Source organism: Suncus etruscus, chromosome 6 (genome assembly GCF_024139225.1).
Source record: "Suncus etruscus isolate mSunEtr1 chromosome 6, mSunEtr1.pri.cur, whole genome shotgun sequence".
Classification (NCBI taxonomy): Eukaryota; Metazoa; Chordata; class Mammalia; order Eulipotyphla; family Soricidae; genus Suncus; species Suncus etruscus.
In genome coordinates this window covers 6757613-6781648 of record NC_064853.1, presented here as the reverse complement: position 1 = coordinate 6781648, position 24036 = coordinate 6757613, and the positions used below count along the sequence as shown (strand labels likewise).

The 24036-nt window shown below is 49.6% G+C and overlaps 1 protein-coding gene across 2 annotated transcripts; it reads right to left on the bottom strand.

Annotated features, from left to right (window-relative positions):
* Nucleotides 1-593: 593 nt before the first annotated feature.
* LOC126011570 (F-box only protein 6-like) lies at nt 594-8204 on the bottom strand. Of its 2 annotated transcripts, none has more exons than XM_049775389.1 (6): nt 8133-8204; nt 4895-5189; nt 1678-1804; nt 1327-1422; nt 906-1041; nt 594-767 (listed from the first exon to the last, which is right to left on the bottom strand). In XM_049775389.1, the coding sequence occupies exons 2-6, from the start codon at nt 5157-5159 to the stop codon at nt 594-596; spliced, it is 798 nt and encodes a 265-aa protein (XP_049631346.1). In that variant the 5' UTR covers nt 5160-5189; nt 8133-8204. The 2 variants fall into 2 exon arrangements, with proteins under 2 accessions (XP_049631346.1, XP_049631347.1); XM_049775390.1 differs by lacking the exon at nt 8133-8204 and adding an exon at nt 5573-5588.
* Between the last annotated feature and the right edge of the window lie 15832 nt (nt 8205-24036).

The window sequence follows — 24036 nt, the reverse complement described above, 5'->3', positions numbered from 1 at the left end:
ATTGCTCTTGGCCTGGGGGAACTACATGGGACACTGAGGAATGAACCGTGGTCTGTCCTAAGTTAGTGTGCTAGGCACACCCTACCACTTGTACCACCACTCTAACTCTGTGGATTTTTTACTACAGATTAATTTAACTCAACAGCTTTCCCTATCCTTGCTGGATAGGGGATATGGGGTTTGCCTTTCCCTTTTGGGAACTATTGAATAACCAAACCCTATCACAACATCCAAGGAATCAGACTCTACAGTGTCGTCCCCCCCCATTAAGACTCTCCCTGGGCCCCAGGTCCCATATCGAGGACTTTACCAGGAGGACCCTGTTTCTCAGCCTTCTGGGGTTTGCCGGCCAACACTGTCTGTCTCCCAACACTGTGCTTTGAGTTGTTTCAATATAGGAGCTTTATGGCTGAGCTGTGCTTGTGCTCCCTGGAGCAAGAGGGTCAGCGGCAAGTGAGCCTAAGGGTGTGCGGTTCAGGGCAGCCCCATCACCCCACCACCCCACCACCAACCCCTGGCCCAGACAAGTTCTATGGAAAATGTTTATTCCAGCATAATTGCCCAGTGAGCTGGAAGTCCCAGTAGGCTGTGGGTCAAGTTGTGCTCTTGGGGGCTGGGTTCGGGGTCCTTCTGGTTGGGCTGACGGTGACGCTGCTGTTGGTGACTCGAGGCCCGTACCAGCCAGCCCAGAACTGGGTGTCCTGGCCCCCGTGCTGGAAGAGGACATAGCGCACGCCGGGAGGGTAGTCCGAGAAAGTATGGGAGATCTAGGGATGTAAGGGGGAGAAATCAGTGACTGAGAGGCTAAGGTAGGGACAGAGCCAAGGGCCCATTCATCCTGGAGGGGGCATAACCGGACCCTTCTGGGAGAGCAGGGGCTATTGGTGGCTTGGTGGGGGACTCACCTCCGTCCACGTGGCATCATTCCACTGGGGAAATACCACAGGCGGAGGCTCGAAGGACGCCAGGGTGATGAAGTCTGCTGAGGTCAGATGCACATGTAGGTGGTATGTGCAGCCACAATCAGCTCGGGGTGCGAACCTGTGGGGTGGTGGGGGCTCAGGCTGGGCTCCAGGCACTGTGTATCTCCCTGTACCCCAAGAGCGGGCAGACAAAGGCTGCCTAGGGGAGCACCACCCAGGGCCTTGTCCCCAGAGAATGGCCTGGTCACAGGGCCAGCACCAAGCTCAGCTGGGCCCTGCCCTAGGGTAGCAGATACCCCAGAATCCTCAGAATGGACAGTTGGGGACTGTTCAAAGACTGGAGCAGAGGCGTGTCTCTGCACTGAGGTAGCCTCCCCCCCCAAGAACAGGTGCCCACCCTTACCAGTCCTTCACCACAATGTCTGGCCGGTAGTGGTCCAGGAGCTTGTCCCAGTAGCCTTTGGCTTTAAGGTCCACCAGCTGTGACTTGAGGCACATCCTGGGGGAGTGGAAGGGGAGCAGAGCATGGCAGCCCCCAGTGGACCTGGCATGGCCCACGACCCCTGACCTTTGGCGAGGACTTCTGGGGCCCCATCTGTGCATCCACCGTGGTTTAAAGCTCCCTTGCCCCAGCTTCTGGGTAGGTCTGCCCTCCCACCCATGGGTATCCAGCCTCTACCAGAGCACCCCATTCTGTCCCCTGTGACCCCGACCCCCAAGCTGAGTCCTGTTTGGAGGTCCTTGAGTGTCTTACTCATAGGATGTGACAAAGTATTTTGTGACTCCGCTGCTGGGAATGTTTCTTCCATGTTCACCGGGCAATGTCTCCACCTTCCACTCGTCTCCTCCATTGTCATCAATCTTCCACGAGTCCAGACCCTCTAGGAAACAGGCCAATTGGGGCCTTGAGCCAGGCCCCCAAGTAGGGTCTGTACATAGCTTTCAGAATGCTTCCCTCCCAAATCTATGCCTGATTCCACTTCCCAGACTGTGGCTCAGAAAGTGAATTAAAAGGAGGGAAGTTTCCCTTCCTCCAGAGCAAGGCCTCCCTCCTATATCCTGGTCCCTAGGGTTGGGAAGAGCCTTCTGCTGCCAGAGGCTAAAGCAGGTCAGGAACTGGGGTCCTAGCAATGGCGATAGCACAGTGGGGAGGGCACTTGCCTTGCATACAGCCTGCCTGGGTTTGATCTCTAGCAATCCATGGTCCGCCAGGCCTGCCAGGAGTGATTCCTGAGTGCAGAGCCAGGAGTAACCCCTGAGCACTGGTCAGGTGTGGAGCGGAAGAGGAAGAGAGTCCTTGGTTTGGGTCTGGGACGTTCAAAGCCACAGACCTCTGAGAACACCTGGCAAGAGCAAGTGTAGACAGCTGGAGGTGGCTTCTCTGCCCGCTCCACTCCTGTGTCCCTGGATGGAAGGCCCAGCCTCTTTTGGCACGTGTGTGTGTGTGTGTGTGTGTGTGTGTGTGTGTGTGTGTGTGTGTATTTTAGTATGGCAGACCCAGAGACCCATGACCAGCCCCAGAGACCCATGACCAGCAGCTCACGGGCTTTGTTTCACTGTGGGAGACCTGGGTTCCCCCAGTACCAGCAAGGGCAACCAACACACAACAGTTCTAGTATGTTCCTAAACATAAATGAACACACACACACACATATATATATATATATATATATATATATATATATATATATATATATATATATATATATATATATATATATATATATACGTTTGTCCTTAGAAAACAAGCCTTTCGGGGCCGGGTAGGTAGAGCTGGAGGTGAGGTGTCTGCCTTGCAAGCGCTAGCCAAGGAAGGACCGCGGTTCGATCCCCCGGCGTCCCATATGGTCCCCCCAAGCCAGGGGCGATTTCTGAGCACATAGCCAGGAGTGACCCCTGAGCATCAAACGGGTGTGGCCCAAAAACTAAAAAAAAAAAAAAAAAAAAAAAAAAACAAGCCTTTCTGGAACATTCAGCAGGAGAGATTTCCCAAGTCACTCCCCCACCCTATTTTTTTTCTTGGACCACACCCAGCGGAGCACAGGACTTAACTGACTGGACTCTGGGATCACTCCTGGAGGTGCGTGGAGGGGGCAATATCAGGTGCCAAAGATTGAGTCCAGGTAAGCCACATGCAAGACAAGTACGCTCCCTGCTGTGCCAAGTCACCAGTCTACTCCCAGTACCAGGAGTCCCTTCCTCCTCCTGAGCTTTCCACCCCATGGGACTCAGGACTCCAGCAGAAACCAGGACGGTGCCAGGCACCCAGAAGAGGCTCAAGGAGATGAGGGTATGGTAGGCGGGGCCTGGGTCCAGGCCATGTTGTGTGGAAAGACTGAACTGGGCGTTCCTTGCAGGGAATTGGGACAGGTGGATTAAATGTCCCTCAGCTGCTGTGGGCCTCTGATTGGGGCACTGAGATATTAGCCATCAGGGCCAGCCCCAAATGTCATGCAGCTCTGGGTCTTGGTATAAGATGTTCATCAGGACCCTTTAATGCCCCACCTATAAAACTGGGGCCAACCAGAATTGTTGTGTATGTAAACATTTCCATGTTACTGAACCTACCCTAGGGTGTGACCTGACATTCTGCTCCCACCCTTGGGTGGTGGTACCTGACTCTGCTCCCACCCTAGGGTGGTACCTGATTCTCATGTATAAAAGCAAGGGTCTGTGGAAGGTAGAGGCTTTTTTCTCTGGGACTGATTCTGGGGCTTTTGGCTTCAGCCTTATTGATGGAATAAAGCTGATATCTTCTGAAGCCTGACTGCCTGTTAGCTTTATTCCCGCCGCATTCATCTCAGAACCCGGCTGAACAGGGTGACAGACGGTGGTCCGAGCTGGAGGATAAAGACCTCATCCTCTATCCCTCTATCAGCCAACCCCATCAAGGGTTGTTCTGCAATACAGAATAACATCACACGGTCCTAGGAGCCTCCTTTATACTTTATAACAGAAAGAAAGTGGGGCTGGAGCGACAGCCTTACATGTGGCCAACCTGGGTTCGATCCCTTCATCCCATATGGTCCCCGAGCCTACCAGGAGTAATCCGTGAGTGTCACTAGGTGTGGCCAAAAACCAAAAGGGAAGAAAAGGGAAGGAGTTACAGTACAGTAGGGAAGCCACTTGCCTGTGACACAACTCACCTGGGTTTGATCTGCATCTCCGGGACACCACCAGGAGTGATCCCTGAGCACTGAGCCAGGAATAACCCCTGAACACTGCCTGAGTGTGGCACAAAATCCAAAACAGGAAAAATTGCCTCCAGGGTGCATTGTTTTGTTTTTTGTTTTGTTTTGTTTTGTTTTGGTTTGTGGGTCACACCTGGCAGTACTCAGGGGTTAGTCCTGGCTCTGCACTCAGAAATCACTCCTGGCAGGCTCGGGGAACCATATGGGATGCCAGGATTCGAACCACCGTCCTTCTGCATGAAAGGCAAACACCCTACCTCCATGCTATCTCTCCGGCCCCCAAATTGCATCTTTTTTTGTTTTGTTTTGTTTTGGGGCCACACCCGGCAGTGCTCAGGGGTTACTCCTGGCTGTCTGCTCAGAAATAGCTCCTGGCAGGCACGGGGGACCATATGGGACACCGGGATTCGAACCAACCACCTTTGGTCCTGGATCGGCTGCTTGCAAGGCAAACGCCGCTGTGCTATCTCTCCGGGCCCAAGTTGCATCTTTTTATGTGAACAGATGCAACCTGTGCAGTGGACTCCAGTGGGCCTGGGCTAGGTGGGTCCTGTGACAGATGCTGTCCCTGACACAAGAAGCATGTGTCCCAGGTGAAATGACAAGAAGACAGATTGCTAAAATAGTTCTGGCTGAAGGAAAGTGCTATCAGAGTACACAACAGGGAGGGAGGACGCCTGGGGACTGGACAGGGCTTAGAACTGAGACCTAAAGAGGGAAGAGGGGGCAGAAGGCAGGAGGGGCGAGAAGGAATGTTTTAGGCCCTGCTCTGCACCTTACCTTCAGCACAGGGATTCTGCAGGAGGTTCCTGTGGAGGCTGTGGAGGAAGTAGAAGATTTTCCAATCAGCCACCGGCTGGTCCTCATTCTCGGTGACGAAGCCTTCCTGGAGACACTTGCGCTTCCACAGGGTCACCACGTCGATGAGGTCCCGCCACACACTGCAGACGGGGCGGCAGCAAAGCAGCAGCTGGCGGGCAGGCACATGGAGGAACACCTCCAGGAGGATGTTCTCGGGCAGCTCGTTGATGTTCACCAGGGCCATGGCAGGGGATCACCTGGGGTGCACACGGGCCTGGGGAATCACAGATTATAAACCCTCACCAGCCACGTCATTTCCTAGGGGATCCAGGAGATCACGTGAGAGGCCAGGGGCCCACCCCACCCACCACTATCCTGGGGCTCTGCTGATGGGACTCCTGACAGCCGCAAGCAACCACAGCTGAGTATGTGAGACCTGCCACCACATCAACAATGCATGTGGGAAACATATAATGTAGCAGCTAAGGGGTTGGCCTCACATGATCCTTGGCATCCCACATAGTCCCCCAAGCCTGCCAGGAATGATCCTTGAGCACAGAGCCAGGAGTAAGCCCTGAGCCTGGTAATATTAAGGGTGACAGATCTCTAGGCCCTTCTGTGATCCAGGTTTTTTGTGTTGGGGTCCAGGGATCAAACCCAGTGCAAGATAAACCGTGCTCCCTGGGACTGATAGTACAGCAGGTAGAATGTTTGCTTTGCATGTGGCCGACCCGGGTTTGATCTCTGGCAGTCCATATGGTCCCTTGAGCTTGCTCAGAGTAATTTCTGAGAACAGAGCCAGAAGTAACCCCTAAGCAAAAACCAAAACCAAAACCAAAACCGAAAAAAAAGCAAGCAAAAAAACCCTGATGTCCTACTGCTCCACTCTGATCCTCTTTGTAGGTTTTGGGGAGACACACCTGGCTGTGCTTGGGGTACCTTATGGGTTGAAGGCAACTAACTGGGATTAGCTGAGTGTGAGCCCAGATGCCAACACAATGGATTCCCTGGCCTCTCCTTTTCCTCTTTCTACTTTTGAAACCATATCTGCACAAGGTTCCCTGTTTCAGAAGGCCCTCAAACAACTCAGTGGTCACATCTGTAGTGAGATGCGAATATACAGTGACCACATCTGTGGTAAAGATACTAATGAAGTGTTAGAATCAAATGCAAGAAGCACCTTATCCCCTGAACTATTATCTAGGGACCTCTAAGATTTTGCCTTTATATATAAGTATAAATATAAGTACATATATATACATATATGTTTAGGGGCTACTTCTGGCTTGGTGCTAGAACTCCCCTTCCTGAATGCAGAGCTAGGTTTCAGTTATCCAGACTTACTGAAATTTCTAACTAAGTACCATAAACTCCCTATGTTGCTTTAATGTTACTTCAATGTTAAAAATTCACTTAGATTATAAATCTTTAAATTTTAGGGGGGGGGGGTCACACCTGGCAGCGCTTAGGAACTTCTCCTGGCTCTATGCTCAGAAATTGACCCCGGGAGGCTCCAGGGACCATAAGGGATGCCGGGATTCGAACTGCTGTCCTGCATGCAAGGCAAACACCCTACCGCTGTGCTATCTCTCCAGCCCCACATCTTTTAATTTTATTTTTAAGGGAGCTATGCCCTTTGGTGCTCAGGGGTCACTCCTGGCCTGGCTGGGGGGTCCTAGGTAGGTGTCGCCAATGATTGAACTCAGATCACATGGCATGCAAGGCAAGCTTCTTACCCACTACACTAGTCTTCTGGCCCCCATAAAATCAGTTTTATATCTCCTAGATTACGTCAAAGCTTCATAAACAGTGAGGCCAGTGTAGAGAAAGATCCCCTTCTTCCTGAACTGCTGGCTTAGCTCTGGGAGTCAGTTGAGGTCACTAGGGAAGAGTCAGTGATGGCTGGCAGCAGCTGGATAAAGGAGGTGACCTCTGAGGTGCGATCTGAGGGACTGGAGCAATGGCACAGCAGGTAAGTGCAGGCAACTAGGGTTTGGTCCCTGGTACCCCATAGCATCTCCTGAGCTTGCCAGGGATGATCCTTGAGTGCACAGCCAGGAGTAAGCCCTGAACACAGCTGGTTGTGGCCAAAAAAAGAAAAAAGAGGAATCCAGAGTGACCGGGGAAGATAAGATGTTCAAAGATGGGCCCGGAGAGATAGCACAGGGCGTTTGCCTTGCAAGCAGCCGATCCAGGACCAAAGGTGGTTGGTTCAAATCCTGGTGTCCCATATGGTCCCCCGTGCCTGCCAGGAGCTATTTCTGAGCAGACAGCCAGGAGTAACCCCTGAGCATCGCTGGGTGTGCCACCCCCCCCAAAAAAAAAAGATGTTCAAAGATAACCCAGGTTTGATCTCTGCCATCCCACATCCCCCGAGCAGACCAGGAGTAATTTCTGAGTGCAGAACCCAAACTCTGAGCACTGCCTTCTGTGACCCAGAATCCCCACCCCCCAAAAAATAAATTGAAAAAAAAAAAGAAAGGTGAAGATTGAAATCAAAGGGAAACACTAGCACAAGGCTGGGGTGAGGTACAAAGGGACTTCCCCAAAACATCTTTTCAACATCCAACTCAACAGCCCCATTTGCCGTGGGGCCCCAAGACTACCTTCACCCTTTGCCTTCTTAACATGGGGGTAGGAGTGGGTGGGAAAACAGACAAACAGCCGCACCAGGACAGAGTTTTGCCAAAGGGGAGGGTGGTGCAAAATGCTCCAAAATATAAACATAATAATAAAGGAAAAGAAAACAAGGTTTTCTTCCTTTTTCTGCAGGGACTGACTCTAAACGTGCTAGGGGGCCCATTTTACGTGTCGCCAAGTTCTAAAAAGAAAAACTGGGGGTGAAGGGGGGGATCCACATTCAAGTCATCACCGGGGGTGGGGGGCTGCTGTCTAAAGTCCCTCCAGATTTGCCCCCACTCAGCTGCGGGGATACAGGCCTGGCCGGGTACCCCCAAGAAGCCTCACTGCGCCCCTAGAAGTCGCTCTGCACCCGGGGCTGCCCCAGATCCCCGCGCCTTGTCTCCTCCCACCTCCCCAGGCGCACAGGCCGCAGCCTGGAACGCGTCTCCCCAGCTTGGAACCAGGATCCGGGCCCAGGAAGATGCCCAGGAACCGGGCCGGGGACACTGCCCAGAGGCGGCCCCCAAGTCGGAGGCTGCGCGTGACCTCCCAGGGACCCCCCGCCGCCCCCCGAGTCCCCCAGCTGGACCCCGACCTGCGCGCAGGGCCGGGAGGCCCGGGCCGGCCGCACCGGCGCTCCGGGTGGACGTGATGACCAAGGCCGCACTGGTCGCCCCGCCCCGGCCCGGCCCGCGTCACGCTGCCTGGCTCGGCCCCCCGAGTCCCGGCCTCCCCCGCACCCCCTGGCCTGGCCTGCAGGTGCACGGGGTGCTCCGGCGCCGGGGATCCCCCAGACCTCCTGTCCTGAAGCGCAGGCCTCCCGTCCGGCTGTCTGTCTGTCTGTCTGTCCTCCTTCCTCCTAGAGCCTCATCCCTCCCCTGGGGCTGTTGGACAAAGGTGGGGCCAACGCCAGCCTCTCATGGGATTGGCCTCCCATGAGCTGGACATCCCAGCAAGGGCCACCAACTTCCCAGTGGCTTTTACTATTTCCCCTTTTTTCCAGGACCATAGACCTGATGGAGCAGAGCGTTGCTGACTGGCACTTGGGATGGCATCTGCAAGGAAATCTGCATTGTAATCATCTGGGTAGATGGATGTAGCTGGGCACTGTGAGCTCACAGATTCCCTCCCCTCCCCAGAACCAAGAATATTTAAGTCAGCACCTACTGGGTGCCTGCTGGGCACTTTCTCAGTGTTCTTGGCAGAGTGGCACAGGCAGGGCCAAAGCCCCAGCAGCGCTGGCCAGAGTCCACGGGGAGTTCTGGATAGAGACGTTGTCACTCAAAATGTGTTCCAGATGCCTTCTGGTAGTCTGGTGGTGTTCTGTTTATAATGGAAAACCATCTACAATTATGCTTATAATCATGGTGCTTAAATAGTTTTTTTGTTTAGGGGCTGGAGAAATAGCATGGAGGTCGGGCATTTGCTTTGCATGCAGAGGGACGGTGGTTCTAATCCTGGCATCCCATATGGTCCCCTGAGCCTGCCAGGAGAGATTTCTGAGCGTAGAGCCAGGAGTAACCCCTGAGCACTGCTGAGTGTGACCCAAAAATTAAAAAAAAAAAAAAAAAAAAGACTATGTTAAAAAAAAATAAAAGGGGGGCCGGAGAGATAGCATGGAGGTAAGGTGTTTGCCTTTCATGCAGAAGGTCTGTGGTTTGAATCCCAGCATCCCATATGATCACCCGAGCGTGTCAGGAATGATTTCTGAGTGTGGAGCCAGGAGTAACTAACCCCTGAGTGCTGCCAGGTGTGACCCCCCCCAAAAAAAAAAAAAGTAGGTGGGCCCAACTACTTCTACTAAAAAAAATGTGTTCCAGATACCTTTTTGGGGGGCATCTTGATCCATCTCCACAGTTGCCGGCCTAGTCTCCCAGGGGTGGGCCAATCTCCAGGACAAAGTTTGCCCTCTATCAGACACTATCTGATACCAACACCTTTTATTGGGCTGCACAAAGGACGGTGAGTCAGATCAGAACTCTGTGTCCTTCCAAGATGAGGGAGAGGCTGGAGTCTTTCAAGGTAGTGTGGGGGCTTGATGTGCTCTCCATGTCTCAGGGAGCTGGCCATGGCATGGAGTTGGACAGGATGGTGGTGGTCCCTAAAATTCCAAATCCATCCCACCACTTCACAGCTTACCCACCACAGCTCCCAGAACAAGCCCGGCCAGCCTGAGCTTCTCAGGTGTCCAAGGATATCTGGAGTTGACTGACAGTGAAAAAAATTCCACCTGGCCTTCCTCCTCACCCCAGAGACCAAGGCTGCACCCCCAGACTAGGCCTACCCTCCACTTAGGGTGACCTTTCCTGCTACTTGCACCATCAGGTGGCCAGGCCACTGTCTATTCTGGGAGCCTCTGGGGCAATGGCAGAAAAGGGGGTGACCTGTACCACCTCAATCAAGGGCTCTCGCTATTAAACGGTGGGCGGGCCCCTGAAGACTTCTCCTACAGGCTATGGTCAAGGTGAAAAAACTCCTTTCAACCCCCGCATTTTTGGGGGTTCTGAAGAGTAAAAACGTGGAGACACTGGGAAACTTGAGGGTCCTATGCACCGCCTCCCAGTGCCTGGCCCAACCCTTCTCTGACAGCAGATTATAGTCAGAATTCGGCAGCCTGGGGGTCCTGGGGGTGTCAAGGGCAGAGAGGGCCCAATGATCTGTTGGTGACCCTGGGACCATACCAGGTCCACACCACTGTGCTGGAACCAGAAGTAGTGGATGCCAGGCAGGTCAGTTGGAGAACAGTTACCCCTCCCCCAATGTGATATTCTAATCTTACCTGGATGGTCAGACCCACCCATACCTGGGAGGGGCTGTTGTTTGGAATAGTGGATAATAGAGGCTGGCTAGGGTAGGAGGAGAAAGGACATAGGAAGGGTGCTTGGAGGGCAACTGATGGAGGCTGCTTAATAAAGCTTAGCTTAGAGGCCATGTGAGGAAAATGCACATGGTGGCTAGGACCGTGAAATACAGCTGGCTATCTCCTGAATTTTCAACTGACTGATTGTGGATCATTTCTCCACTGTTACCCTGCAACCTACAGACCCAGCAGCTAAGGGGCTGCAGTCATCGAGCCAAGAAAGGCCTAAGCCTACACCAACACCAGGACTCTCTCTATTTTTTTTTGTTTTTGTTTTTTGGGGCACACCCGGCAGCGCTCAGGGGTTACTCCTGGCTCTATGCTTTGAAATCGCTCCTAACAGGCTCGGGGGACCATATGGGATACCAGGATTCGAACCAATAACCTTCTGCATGAAAGGCAAATGCCATACCTCCATGCTATCTCTCCGGCCCCAGGACTCTATATTTTATGTTAATACAACAACTTAGCGCTTGAACATGGACATAGGCCTTGAACCCTGGACCCGAGAAAACCTCGGTGATGGTGAGTGTCCTGGCCCTGTGGTTAATCTTGGCTCTCTTCAGCTGAAGAATGGAAAGCCCAAAAGATTGCACCACATGATGCCTAATCTGAACATGGCGAAGACCCATTCAGGAGAGAGAGCAGACGGTGAAAGGGGGGGAGGGCTAAATGTTTGGCGCACCCCCCAGAGGCCTAGGACCCCGAACTTTCCCTTTCAAAAAGTGCCTTTTCTGAGGACCTCGGCCTCCCAATCTGCAGAAATTTACAGAGCCCACTAATTGGAATAAAGTCAGAAAGAAGGATTCATTGATAGCAGGCTGGTATCAGGATGACGACCAACAGTTTCTGAGTCTTAGAATCTGGCCCACTCAGATTCTGGCCCAAATGACCTCAGTGATGCTTAACTCCCAGATAAGGAAGCGGCAATACAGGGCTGTGCACCCTTGAGGAGAGAAGCTGGGTAAAAGGGGATTTCTGCAAACTGGCCTTGAATATAAAAGAAAGTCTCTTTTCAGAGACTTGTGTTCCCTGCTGTTACGAGTACATGATGAATAAAGGAGAAAGTCATCCAGGCCAAACTATCTAGGCTAATAGTGCCATGAACATTGCAACCGGGGCCTGGAGAGATAGCTCAGCGGCGTTTGCCTTGCAAGCAGCCGATCCAGGACCAAAGGTGGTTGGTTCGAATCCCGGTGTCCCATATGGTCCCCCGTGCCTGCCAGGAGCTATTTCTGAGCAGACAGCCAGGAGTAACCCCTGAGCACTGCTGGGTGTGGCCCAAAAACCAAAAAAAAAAAAAAAGAACATTGCAACCGCTATCTTTACAGATTTCCTGAGGTCATGGGCATTGTAACGGCTATCTTTGCATACCATCCGAATCAATGATGCTGCCTCGTGACTTGTTTTCACATGCCATCATGTTGCTGTAATGCCTAAGCTGTATTACTCACATTCTGTTTCCTGCCTAAAGTTCTCCCTTAAAAGCCCTGTCCCTACCTTCAATAAACAAAGTCTTGCTCTGACAATACTTCCCTGCAAGTGGTCTGTGGTTCGCAGTCTTCCCTCCTTTTCCCGAGTCTGGCCTTTCAAAGGCTACGGCTGGAAGAGACCCTTACCCACCCTTGCACTGGCCTTATTGGTGAACTCCATGCCAAAGCCAACATGCATCCCAAGATGCTCACTTCCTTGGCGAGCTGCAGCTCGAGCAGGCAAGTGGGATCCATGTGGATCCATGGGGCCTGGGGTTTTGTGGAGCTAAAACCACAATATGAGCCAGCAAACCTTTGGAAATCACCCCCAGCTTGCCGGTGTCTTAACTTGATGAAGAAAAAGGAGATGAAAGAACAGAAGCCCAGTGAAGCCCAACAGAAAACCTAATTTTTGGGGGGGTCACACCTGGCAGCGCTCAGGGGTTACTCCTGGTTCTGTGCTTAGAAATCACTCCACGGGGCCGGGCGGTGGCACTAGAGGTAAGGTGCCTGCCTTGCCTGCGCTAGCCTTGGACGGACCACGGTTCGATCCCCCGGCGTCCCATATGGTCCCCCAAGCCAGGAGCAACTTCTGAGCGCATAGCCAGGAGTAACCCCTGAGAGTCAACGGGTGTGGCCCAAAAACAAAACAAAACAGAAATCACTCCTGGCAGGCATGTGGGCCCATATGGGATGCCGGGATTCGAACCACCATCCTTTTGCATGCTAGGCAAACACTTTGCTTCCATACTATCTCTTTGGCTCTGGAAAACCTAATTTTTAAAACCTCTTGCATCTGAATTGTTTCAGGTTAACCTTTTTCTTTTGTGTTGTTTTTTTTTTTTGTTTTTTTGTTTTTTGTTTGTTTTTTTGCTTTTGGGTCCCACCAGGCAGCACTCAGGGGTTACTCCTGGCTCTAGGCTTAGAAATTGCTCCTGGCGGGCCCGGAGAGATAGCACAGCGGCGTTTGCCTTGCAAGCAGCCAATCCAGGACCTAAGGTGGTTGGTTCGAATCCCGGTGTCCCATATGGTCCCCCGTGCCTGCCAGGAGCTATTTCTGAGTAGACAGCCAGGAGTAACCCCTGAGCACCGCTGGGTGTGGCCCAAAAACCAAAAAAAAAAAAAAAATAATTGCTCCTGGCAGGCTCAGGGGACCATATGGGATGCTGGGATTCAAACCATCATTCTTCTGCATGCAAAGCAAACGCCTTACCTCCATGCTATCTCTCTGGCCCCATCAGGTTAATTTTTTAATCCTATTCGCATCGGTATTGTCTTGCTGGTAAAAGTGTGTTTTATAGGGGCCAAAGCAATGGCACAGCAGTAGGACTGTTGCCTTGCACGCGGCTGACCAGGATAAACCGTGATTTGATTCCCCAGCATCCCATATGGTCCCCCAAACCAGGAGCAATTTCTGAGTGCATAGCCAGGAGTAGCCCCTGAGCATCACTGGGTGTGGCCCAAAAATCCAAAAATAATGTTTTTTTAAATTAATTTATTTAAAGAAAAAACATTACTTAGTTGACATAACTGATAAAATAGATTTTTAGGAAGACCAAAAGCAACATGTTTTAAAAAAAATAGAAAATTAAAAAAAATAATAAAATAAAAACAAAAGAGATGGAAGAGAAAGGAAAGAATATTTTTGAAAACTATTGACTCACAATGAAGTCATTGAAGCACCAGCAAAAAGTTTAGTAAACTTTTTTTTTAAAGGATAAGAGTTAAAAAGATACAGCAGTAACGGTGTAAGAGTGGCAATTGTTGTTGTTTGCATAGGCCCAGAAAAATATGGGTAAAATGGAAAAAAAGAAGCCTTGTCCTAAATACAAAGAGACCTTATCCCTGAAGTTCTCTGGCATAAGACCGACTCTGGGCTCCAGGCATACTAGGTTGTCCAACCTCTGATTCATTCTCTGTGGTCACGGCGAATTTTTTTTTTCACATATTAGCTGTTGTTATCTGGTTTCTGTGCTTCCTCGAAGTCAGGATGTGGAGCGTCCTCCAGTTTCACCTCACCATCAGATGCAGAGCGTCCTGCCCTGCAAGCAAGTTGCTGCTGTTGCTGAGTCATCTGGGTGTCAAGTGAACATTCCTTGGAGTAAAGTCAATGCCAGGGTAGCGGCAGGGTCTCCCCTGGTAGAGGTTTGCCGCCTGGTGATGTAGACGATTGTGGTTGTTTCTGTAGATGGTCAATGGTTCAGGGGTGTATGGGCAATGCCTATTCTTCCGAGGCCTGAGCCAAGTCAATATGCCAGTGTTCAGGGTATAAGGCCTAACTGCATTATAACGTTTGTGTTCCTTTCTCTATTAGATAATAACTTGTTAGCAATATGTAGTATTTTCCCATTTTAACGTGCTTATGCAAAAGAGAAACAATGCCACAATGTATTATTGATGCCTCTGGGGAGCTGAGGGAACAAGTCCAATAATCCCCTTAACTTAGTTCTAACATGAATTCTAAAGCGAAAGACTCTTCTACCATAATTACTTGTTGAACAGATCACAAAGAAAGAAAAACAAAAATAAAACAGTGGGCACAATTGTCACTGTTTAAGGGGGTATTCAATTTTTTATATTTTTAGGACTGTGGGTACAGCTGACTCTGTTGGGCCTTTTAAGCACGGCAGACATTTTGAGGCTTCCCTCTGCTTGCTTCATTAAAACAGCACTATACTGAAACAAAGAAATACCCTCAAGTCAATAAAATAGACTTGAATATTCTAATACATAACATGCTTATCTCCTTTCTTAATATTTTTCAATTTTTGTTTTTGGGTAACACTCAGGGCCTAATTCTTACTCTACACTTAAAGATCACTTCTGATGAGAAGCACCATGCTAAGTGCCTTATCTCTCTGGCCTCACACAGTTCTCCTCTTAAATATTCCAATTAAAAAATTGTTTTTCTTGGTTCGAATCCCGGTGTCACATATGGTCCCCCGTGCCTGCCAGGAGCTATTTCTGAGCAGACAGCCAGGAGTAACCCCTGAGCAATGCTGGGTGTGGCCCAAAAACAAAACAACAACAACAAAAAAATTGTTTTTCAATTAAAGAAGATGCTCCATCCTAAGATCTGTGCAAAAACCAAGATCTCTAATGACTGACTTTGACAACTGCAACTGAGCAGAACTTTTCTTGGGACCATAAAGAAAGACGTTGGGGTTGGACAACCAACATACCCGGAGCCTGTAGCCAGTCTTATGACAGCATGCTTCATGGGTGAAGACACCTGTATCTCTTAAGCCAAGGAAATTTCCTCTCTAATTTCCCCAATGTTTACTGCACCTATGCAAAAAATTAAAAAAAATATTTTTAATTATGACAACAAAGATGCAAAGAAAGAGGACAAGGTAAAGTTACAGTGGAAGGACAATCACCCATAAACAGAATTCTCAGAAGAAATCCCCTTGCTGACACCTTAATTTTGAACTTTCAGCCAAAGAACATTAAGAAAAATAAAACAAAACTCATGTACAATTACTTTGTCCCTCAAGTCCCCAGATTGTAGTACATTATAACATTTCTTAGCAGTACACAAAGCACTCTAAAGCCATAAAATTTATGTAACTCCTTAAACATTGAAGGCATAGTATTTTTTTTACATTTCCATAAACATGCATATTAGTTTAAGTTAACCTTAAAAGTTTAAGCGTGTTTTTTTGTTTTTAAGGATTAAAGTCAAAGGAGCATAGTAAAAATGGCGTTAGAGTGGCAATTATTGTTTGCATAGGCCCACCAAAATATGGGGGACATGGAAAGGAAAAGCCTTGGCCTAAATACAAGGAGACCCTACCCCTGAAGTTTCCTGGCATAAGACCAACTCTAGGCTCCAGGCAAATTAGTTTGTCCAATCCAAGTCATTGTCTGTAGCAATACTTTTATTTTTCACACCATCTCTGTTGTTGGTATCAGGTTTCTGTATTAAAGATCCTGGAATCTGCATATCCTACATTGAAGTCAGGATGGTGTGGAGCGTCCTCTAGTTTCACCTCACAATTAAAGGGCAATGCAGAGAGCCCTGTTCTGTAAGCAGTTTGTTGTTGTTGTTAAATCTTCTCAGTGTTAAGGGAAGCCTCTTTTGAGTAGGTCGATGTCAGAGCAGCGGTAGGGTCTTCCCTGGTAGAGGATTCTTCCCGGTGACGTTATAAACAACCTTGGATGTTTCGTAGATGGCTTCCCCCGAAGAATGCCCATTCGTCTGAGGCCTGTGCCAGATCATTATGTAATGTTCAGGATGTAAGGTCCTATTGCACTACAAGATTTGTTTGTTCCTATCTCTATTAGATAAGAACTTATTTTCTAACACCATTTTTACTGTGCTCCTTTGACTCTAATCCTTAAAAAGAACCCACTTAAAATTGAGGTTAACTTAAGCTAATATGCCTGTATATGGAATGTAAAAAAATACTATGCCTGTAATGTTTAAGGAGTTACATAAGTTGTATGGCTTTAGATTGCCTTGTGTGCTGTTAAGAAATATTATAATGTGTTACAATCTGGGGACTTGAGGGACAAAGTAATTACATGGATACTGTCTTATTTATCTTAATGTTCTTTGGCTGAAATTTCAAAGTTAAGATATCAGCAAGGGGACTTCTGAGACTTATGTTATGGGTGATTGTCCTTCCACTGTAACTTTACCTTGTCCTCTTTCTTTGCATCCTTGTTCTCATAATTAAAAATAAAAAAATTAAAAAAAAAAGAACTTATTTATATGTATAGTATTTGGGGGGGGGGTTGGGTCACACTCGGCAGTGCTCAGGGGTTATTCCTGGCTCCAGACTCAGAAATTGCTCCTGGCAGGCACGGGGGACCATATGGGACATTGGGATTCGAACTGATGACCTCCTGCATGAAAGGCAAATGCCTTACCACCATGCTATCTCTCCGGCCCCATGTAAAGTATTTAAAAATTTTTTTTTGTTTTTTTATTTGTTTTTTGTTTTTAGGTCACACCCAGCAGTGCTCAGGGGTTACTCCTGGCTCTATACTCAGAAATCAATCCTGGCAGGCACAGGGGGTCATATGGGATGCCAGGATTTGAATCACCATTTCTGCATGCAAGGCAAATGCCTTACCTCCATGCTATCTCTCCACCACCCCCCGTTTTATATATTTTTTAAATATTTCCTGATTGCTATGATACCATATTTTGTATCTTTATTTAGCAGGCTGTTTTTTGTTTGTTTGTTTGTTTGTTTGGGCCACACCCAGCGTTGCTCAGGGGTTACTCCTGGCTGTCTGCTCAGAAATAGCTCCTGGCAGGCGTGGGGGACCATATGGGACACCGGGATTCAAACCAACCACCTTTGGTCCTGGATTGGCTGCTTGCAAGGCAAACGCCGCTGCGGCTGTGCTATCTCTCCAGGCCCAGCAGACTGTTTTTTGGGGGGTTGTTGTTGTTGTTTTGTTTTGTTTTTATTTTTTATGGTCAGACCCGGCAGAGCTCAAGGGTTACTTGTGGTTCTATGCTCAGAAATCGCTATTGGCAGGCTCGGGGGACCATATGGGATGCCGGGACTTGAACCTCCGTCCTTCTGCATGCAAGGCAAACGCACTACCACTATGCTATCTTTCCGGCCCACATGTTTTCTTTTTTGCTTGTTTGTTTTTGTTTTGAGGCCACAGCCGTTGATGTTCAGGGGTTATTCCTGGCTATGCGTTCAGAAATCGCTCCTGGCTTGGGGGAACCATGTGGGACGCTGGGAGATTGAACGGTGGTCTGTCCTAGGCCTAGCACATGCAAGGAGATGCCTTACCTCTAAGGCCACCAATCTGGCCCCTCACAGCCTGTTTTCAAACTATATTTTCTGCAGATATCTACTTGAAATGTACTTGCAATTTTGTTTAGAGAAGTTTATGGAAAGGAACTAGGATGTTCCAGACTTATAGTAGTACTTGGGAAACTACAAGTTCAAACTACAAGTGTATCTGCATAAAAGTTCTAATGTTTATGCTCAGAGAAGTCTAGGTAAAAATGTTGTGATATAGGACCAGAGAGATAGCATGGAGGTAGGGTGTTGCCTTGCATGCAGAGGATGGTGGTTTGAATCCCGGCATCCCATATGGTCCCCTGTGCCTGCCTGGGGCAATTTCTGAGTGCAGAGCCAGGAGTAACCCCTGAGCGTTGCTGGGTGTGACCCAAAAACCAAAACAACAAAAAAAAAAAGTTGTGATATGTATAAGATATGGAAAATATCGATATTTTAATTATACACTTTAAACTTTGTTGCTTTGGCTTATTTTAGAATTCCCGCCTTTGGCAGAAAACAGGAAAACAAAATGGTAACTTTTGTCATTTTTTTTTGTTTAAATAAGGAAGGGGAAAATGGTACCTCTCCCCCAATGCCATATGCTAATCTTACTTGGATGCTCAGACCTACCCACACCTGTTTGGAAAAGAGGATAATAGAGGCTGCCTGGGGCAGGGGGAGAAAGGACTAAGGAAGGGTGCTTGGAGGGCAGCTGATGGAGGTTGCTTAATACAGCTTAGCTTAGAGGCCATGTATGAAAAATGCACATGGTGGCTAGGGCCAGAAAGCTGGCTATCTCCTGAATCTTCAACTGACTGACTGTGGATCAAATTTCTGCTGTTACTCTGCAACCTACAGACCTGCTGGCTAAGAGGCAGCAGGCGCAGAACCAAGAAAGGCCCAAGCCCCAACAACACCAGGATTCTATATTTTATATTAATACAACACGTGTGGGAGACCTGTGCAGGAGGGGGCAGCAGAGGCGAGAGGTCAGTGGGGGCTGAGCTAGGGGATACCATCTGTGCAGAGTCAGCAGAACCACTTCTCCCCTCTGTGTCTCAGTTTCCTCGGTGGTAAAATAAAACAACACCCTGCTGGAAACATGTCAGTTTCAAGGAACTAAAGGCCTATTGACTGGTTGTCACTGGTCATGACTGAGCCTGTGTGGCCACTTCTGCCACAATAAATGATCCTGTAAGCAAATGAATAATTCAGCTCATGCAGCAGGCCTAGAAGGGTGCTGGCAGCCTTTGGGTGTTAACTCCTACCCCAACTCCCTGTCTTTATCACCTGGATGGTGAGACCCTCCTACAGCTTGGAGGGGTCTGTGGTTGGTAATTAAGGGTTGCCTGGCAGGAGAGGGGAAGCAGATGCAGCAAGGATGGATGGAGGGCAGCTGAAGGAGGCTACTTATAAAGCTTAGCATAGGAGCCATGTGGAGAAATGCACATGGTGGTTAGGCTTTGTAATAAAGCTGGATGTCTCAAGAAACTTCAGCTGACTAGGGCCCGGAGAGATAGCACAGTGGTGTTTGCCTTCCAAGCAGCCGATCCAGGACCAAAGGTGGTTGGTTCGAATCCCGGTGTCCCATATGGTCCCCCGTGCCTGCCAGGAGCTATTTCTGAGCAGACAGCCAGGAGTGACCCCTGAGCACCGCCGGGTGTGACCCCAAAAAAACAAACAAACAAAAAGAAACTTCAGCTGACTACCCGTGGATCATTTCTTCACCATCACCCTGCACCTTACAGACCTGCGGGCCAAAGGGGTTGCAGGCACCAGGCTGAGCCAAGAAAGGCCTCACCATCCATCAATCCACACCATTACTAGGACTGAATAATTAATATTTAATTTAGTTAGGGTCAGTCCAAATCTAGACCTTTTCTATTACCATGACATATTCTACTGGACCACACTTTTGTTGTTGCTGTTTTTTGGGCCACACCTGGTGACACTTGGGTTACTCCTGGCTATGCGCTCAGAAATCGCTCCTGGCTTGGGGAACCATATGGGACACCAAGGGATCAAAACACGATCTGTCCTAGGTTAGCACATGCAAGGCAGATGCCCTACCACTTGCGCCACCACTCCGGCCCCTGGCTTGTGGGCTTCTTGAGTGGAGCAGCTGGCTTGTTGGTGAACTGCTCATATTCGAGTTTCTTGTCTCTTTTTACCCTCATATCTGTGTGGATTATTTACTGCGGACTAATATAACTGAACAGCTTCCTTGATCCTGACTGGTAGGAGATAGGAAGTTTCCCTTTCTCTTTTTCTTGGGGAGTGTCACACCCGACAGTGCTCTGGGGTTACTCCTGGCTCTGTGCTCAGAAATTGTCCCTGGCAGGCACAGGGAACCATATGGAATGCTGGTGGCATTTGAACCACCATCTGTCCTGTGTTGGTTGCGTGCAAGGCAAATATCTTACCGCTGTGCTATTGCTCCGGTCCCTCCCTTTCCCTTTTGGGAACTGTGGAATAACCAAACCCTTAGTCAACATCCAGGGAATCAGAGCTAGAGTGCCCCTGGGGGCTGGAGAGATAGCATGGAGGCAGGGTGTTTGCCTTGCATGCAGAAGGACAGTGGTTCGAATCCCGGCATCCCACATGGTGATTTCTGAGTGGAGAGCCAGGAGTAACCCTGAGCGCTGCTGGGTGTGACCAAAAAAAAAAAAAAAATACTTCCCCTGGATCCTGGTGGATGAGCAGGATATCCACATGCATGATCCCCAGCTGATCGCCCTGAAACCATGACCTCTGACATTTTATTTTATTATTTTATTTTATTTTATTTTTTGGTTTTTGGGCCACACCCGGCGATGCTCAGGGGTTACTCCTGGCTGTCTGCTCAGAAATAGTTCCTGGCAGGCACAGGGTACCATATGGGACACCGGGATTCGAACCAACCACCTTTGGTCCTGGATCGGCTGCTTGTAAGGCAAACGCCGCTGTGTTCTCTCTCCGGGCCCAACCTCTGACGTTTAAAAGGTGAGCTGCTGAGATTGGGCCTGCAGAGTCTCAGGGAAGGCCAGTGAGGGGGGGGGTGCCCAGACAACTCAGGCTTTCCCCCATCCTCCTCCCCAGCTGCCACCCCACTCCCCTGCATCCTGCCACCATTCTTGTCCCTTAGATGCAGCTCTATGTGGATGAATGAGCTCATAAAAGCAGCTGAGGATGCCTGCTCAACACTGCTGCCTTGTCTGTTACATTCTGAGGGTCTCTGCCAGGGTGGGGCTGTGGAACCCCTCATTCCAAGTGTTATTCTTACTGCCTCTGTGTTTGGACTGGACCACCCAGTGGCCGCACTGTGCCACACAGGCCCAGGTCCCTGCACTAAGGCCTTTACCTAAAGGACCCTGTGGGTGTGGGACCCTGATTTCTCAGCCTTCTGGGGTTTGCTGGCCAACACTGTCTCCTGACACGGCGCTGAGTTGTTTCAATAAAGCAGCTCTACGGGCTGAGCTGGGCTGATGCTCCCTGGGGTCAGGAAAGCCCTCTCACCCCAACACCAACCTCTGGCCCGGACAAGTTCTACTGAAAATGTTCATTACAGCACAATTGCCAGATGAGCAGGAAGCAGGAAGTCCCAGTGGGTTGTAGACTTGCCCGAGAGCCTTGGCCGGTGCGACCCCCTAGGACCCTGCCCGCAGGGTGGACTGAGGATCACGAAGTAATTTGTGGGTCATGAGCAGGATCCGACCTAAAAAGGAGGAAAGAGGCTGAGAAAGAAGTGAGCTCAAGTCAAGCTGGCTGATCAAGAGCTGAATTTATTAAGGCAAGACAAGCTTATATAGTTCTACAGCATAAGAAAGTAGCTTTCAGTACTTTTCCATGGTATCTATAGAAAAAATAGGGGGGTCGTGCAGGATGGACTTTCCAGTTTTACAGCATACCCTTATATCGTACAGACATTCTTTCACAATGGTAGCTTAACAGGATGTGATCTTATCTTATCAACTCGGGCGGTTTACTGGGACATCTGACTTGTTTGGTTAACATTTCTTTTAGGTCCAGGGGGTAAATGCCACAGTGGCCGCCTGTCAGGTACACAGGCCTTATGTATCAGGCATCAGAGACTCCATTTTGCTTTCTAGCTCTAACAGCCTCCAACAGGCCGGGACCCCACTGGGGACCACAGAAGGAAAATCAAACCCTATGCTTGGAAGCTGGGTTCGGTGTTGTTCTGGTGGGACTGATGGTGACGCTCCTGTTGGTGACACGGGGCCAGTACCAGCCAGCCCAGAACTGGGTGTCCTTGCCCCCAGGCTGGAAGAGAACATGGCACGCACCGGGAGGGTAGTCCGAGAAAGTATGGAAACCTGGGGGTGTAGGGGAGAGAAACCAGTGACTGGGAGGCCCATGTGGGGAAGTAGGGACAGAGCCAAGGATCCATATACCCAGATGGGGCAAAACTGGACCCTTCTGGGGGAGCAGAGCTGTTGTGGGGCTGGTGGAGGGGGGCATCACCTCTGTCCACGAGGCATCGTTCCATTGGAGAAACTTCACAGGTGGGGGCTTGAAGGACACCAGGGTGATGAATTCTGCTGAGGTCAGATGTACACGAAGGTGGTAGGTGCAGCCACAATCAGCTCGGGGCGCGAACCTATGGGGCAGTAGGGGCTCAGGTTGGCTTCCAGGCACTGTATATCTCTCTGCACCCCAAGAGCGGGCAGACAAAGGCTGCTTCAGTGGGCATCACCAACACCTTGTCCTCAGAGAGTGCCCTGTCACAGGGCAAGCACCAAGATCAACTTGGTCTTGACCTGGGGTAGCAGATACCCCAGAACCCTCAGAATGGAAATTTGGGGGGCTGTTCAGAGGCTGGAGCAGGGTGTGTGTTTCTGTACCTGGAATGGCCCACCCCGACAATGGGTGCCTACCAGTCCTTCATGATGATGTCTGGCCGGTAGTGGTCCAGAAGCTCATCCCAGTAGCCATTGGCCTTGAGGTCCACCAGCTGTGACTTGAGGCACATCCTGGGGGAGTTGAGGGGGAGTAGAGCATGGCAGCCCCCAGTGGACCTGCCATGGCCCTTAACCCCTGACCCTTGGCTGGGCAATCTGGACCCTCATCTATGTGTCCACCACAGATTAAAGGGCCCTGGCCCCAGATCCTGGGTAGGGCTGCTAGGAGTAATTTCTGAGCACAGAGCCAGGAGTAAGCACCACAGGGTGTGGCCCAAAACAAAATAAAAAAAAAAAAAGCAAGCAAAGAAAAACTCCCTCCCTGCTGTGCTATTCCACTCTGATCCTCTTTGTAAAGGAGCAGGTTTTTCGGGGGGCTGTTGGGACACACCTAGCTGTGCTTATGGGATGAAGGGAATCGAACTGGGACCAGCTGAGTACAAGGCCAGATCCCTACTCACTGAATTCTCTCTGGTCTCTCCCTTTCTTCTTTCTACTTGTGAAACTGCACAAGGTTTCCTGTTCCACGAGCCCTCACACCACACAGTGGTCACATCTGTAATGAGATGCAAATATACAGTGACCACATCTGTGGTAAAGATACTAATAAAAGTTTTAGAAGTCAAATGCAAGAAAGTGCCTTATCCCTTGAACTATATTGCCTTTATATATAAATATAAACATATATATATATAAACATAAAAAAATAAAATAAAACCATCCACAATGGCTGTGGGGGCCCAAAATTGCCCTTTGCCTTTTTTTTTTTTGGTTTTTGGGTCACACCCGGCGGCACTCAGGGGTTATTCCTGGCTCTATGCTCAGAAATCGCTCCTGGTCCCCATACCAGAACCTTTCTCCCTAGCCTGGGGAGTGTTGGGAGGCTTGGCAGGCCCCCAGCCATTCTTTTCTTTGTCCCCTGACTCCAGGCCTTCCCTGGGTGCCAGCTCAGATAGCCAGAAGTGGGTTCAGGTGGACTCTTAGTGGTCCTCAGGTTCCCCCCTCCCTCCATACTCCAGGGGGGAGGTGCATGGGGAGGAGGGTGGGCAGACATCTGGCTTCCAATTTCGTCCTTGATTCTGGAGACCAGCTCTTGCCAGGTATAGGGTTTTTCTCCCCAGGACTTCAGTCTTTCCCTGGGCACCGGTCTAGGTGGACTCTATAGGGGTTAACAGGCTTTCCCCCTATCTCTCCCTACACTAATGGGAATGTGCTCTGGAAGGAGGGCAGGCTGTTCTAGCACTGGTTTATATTGGGACAGTCAGTGGAAATTTTTTCTCTTTTTTTTCATATTGATATTATTGTGTGCATATATTCTATATATCCATAATATCCATCTTGTATTGGGACCTTGATACTGCCCTACAAAGCTCATTTCTAATATTTTACTGCCTCAGTCCCAACCCTTACTTCCCCACATCCTCCCATGTAGGTGCAGCTCATGACATGAAGCTCACCACATAGAATGATAAGTGCAGTTAGAGAAATAACTACACTGAAAACTATCATAACA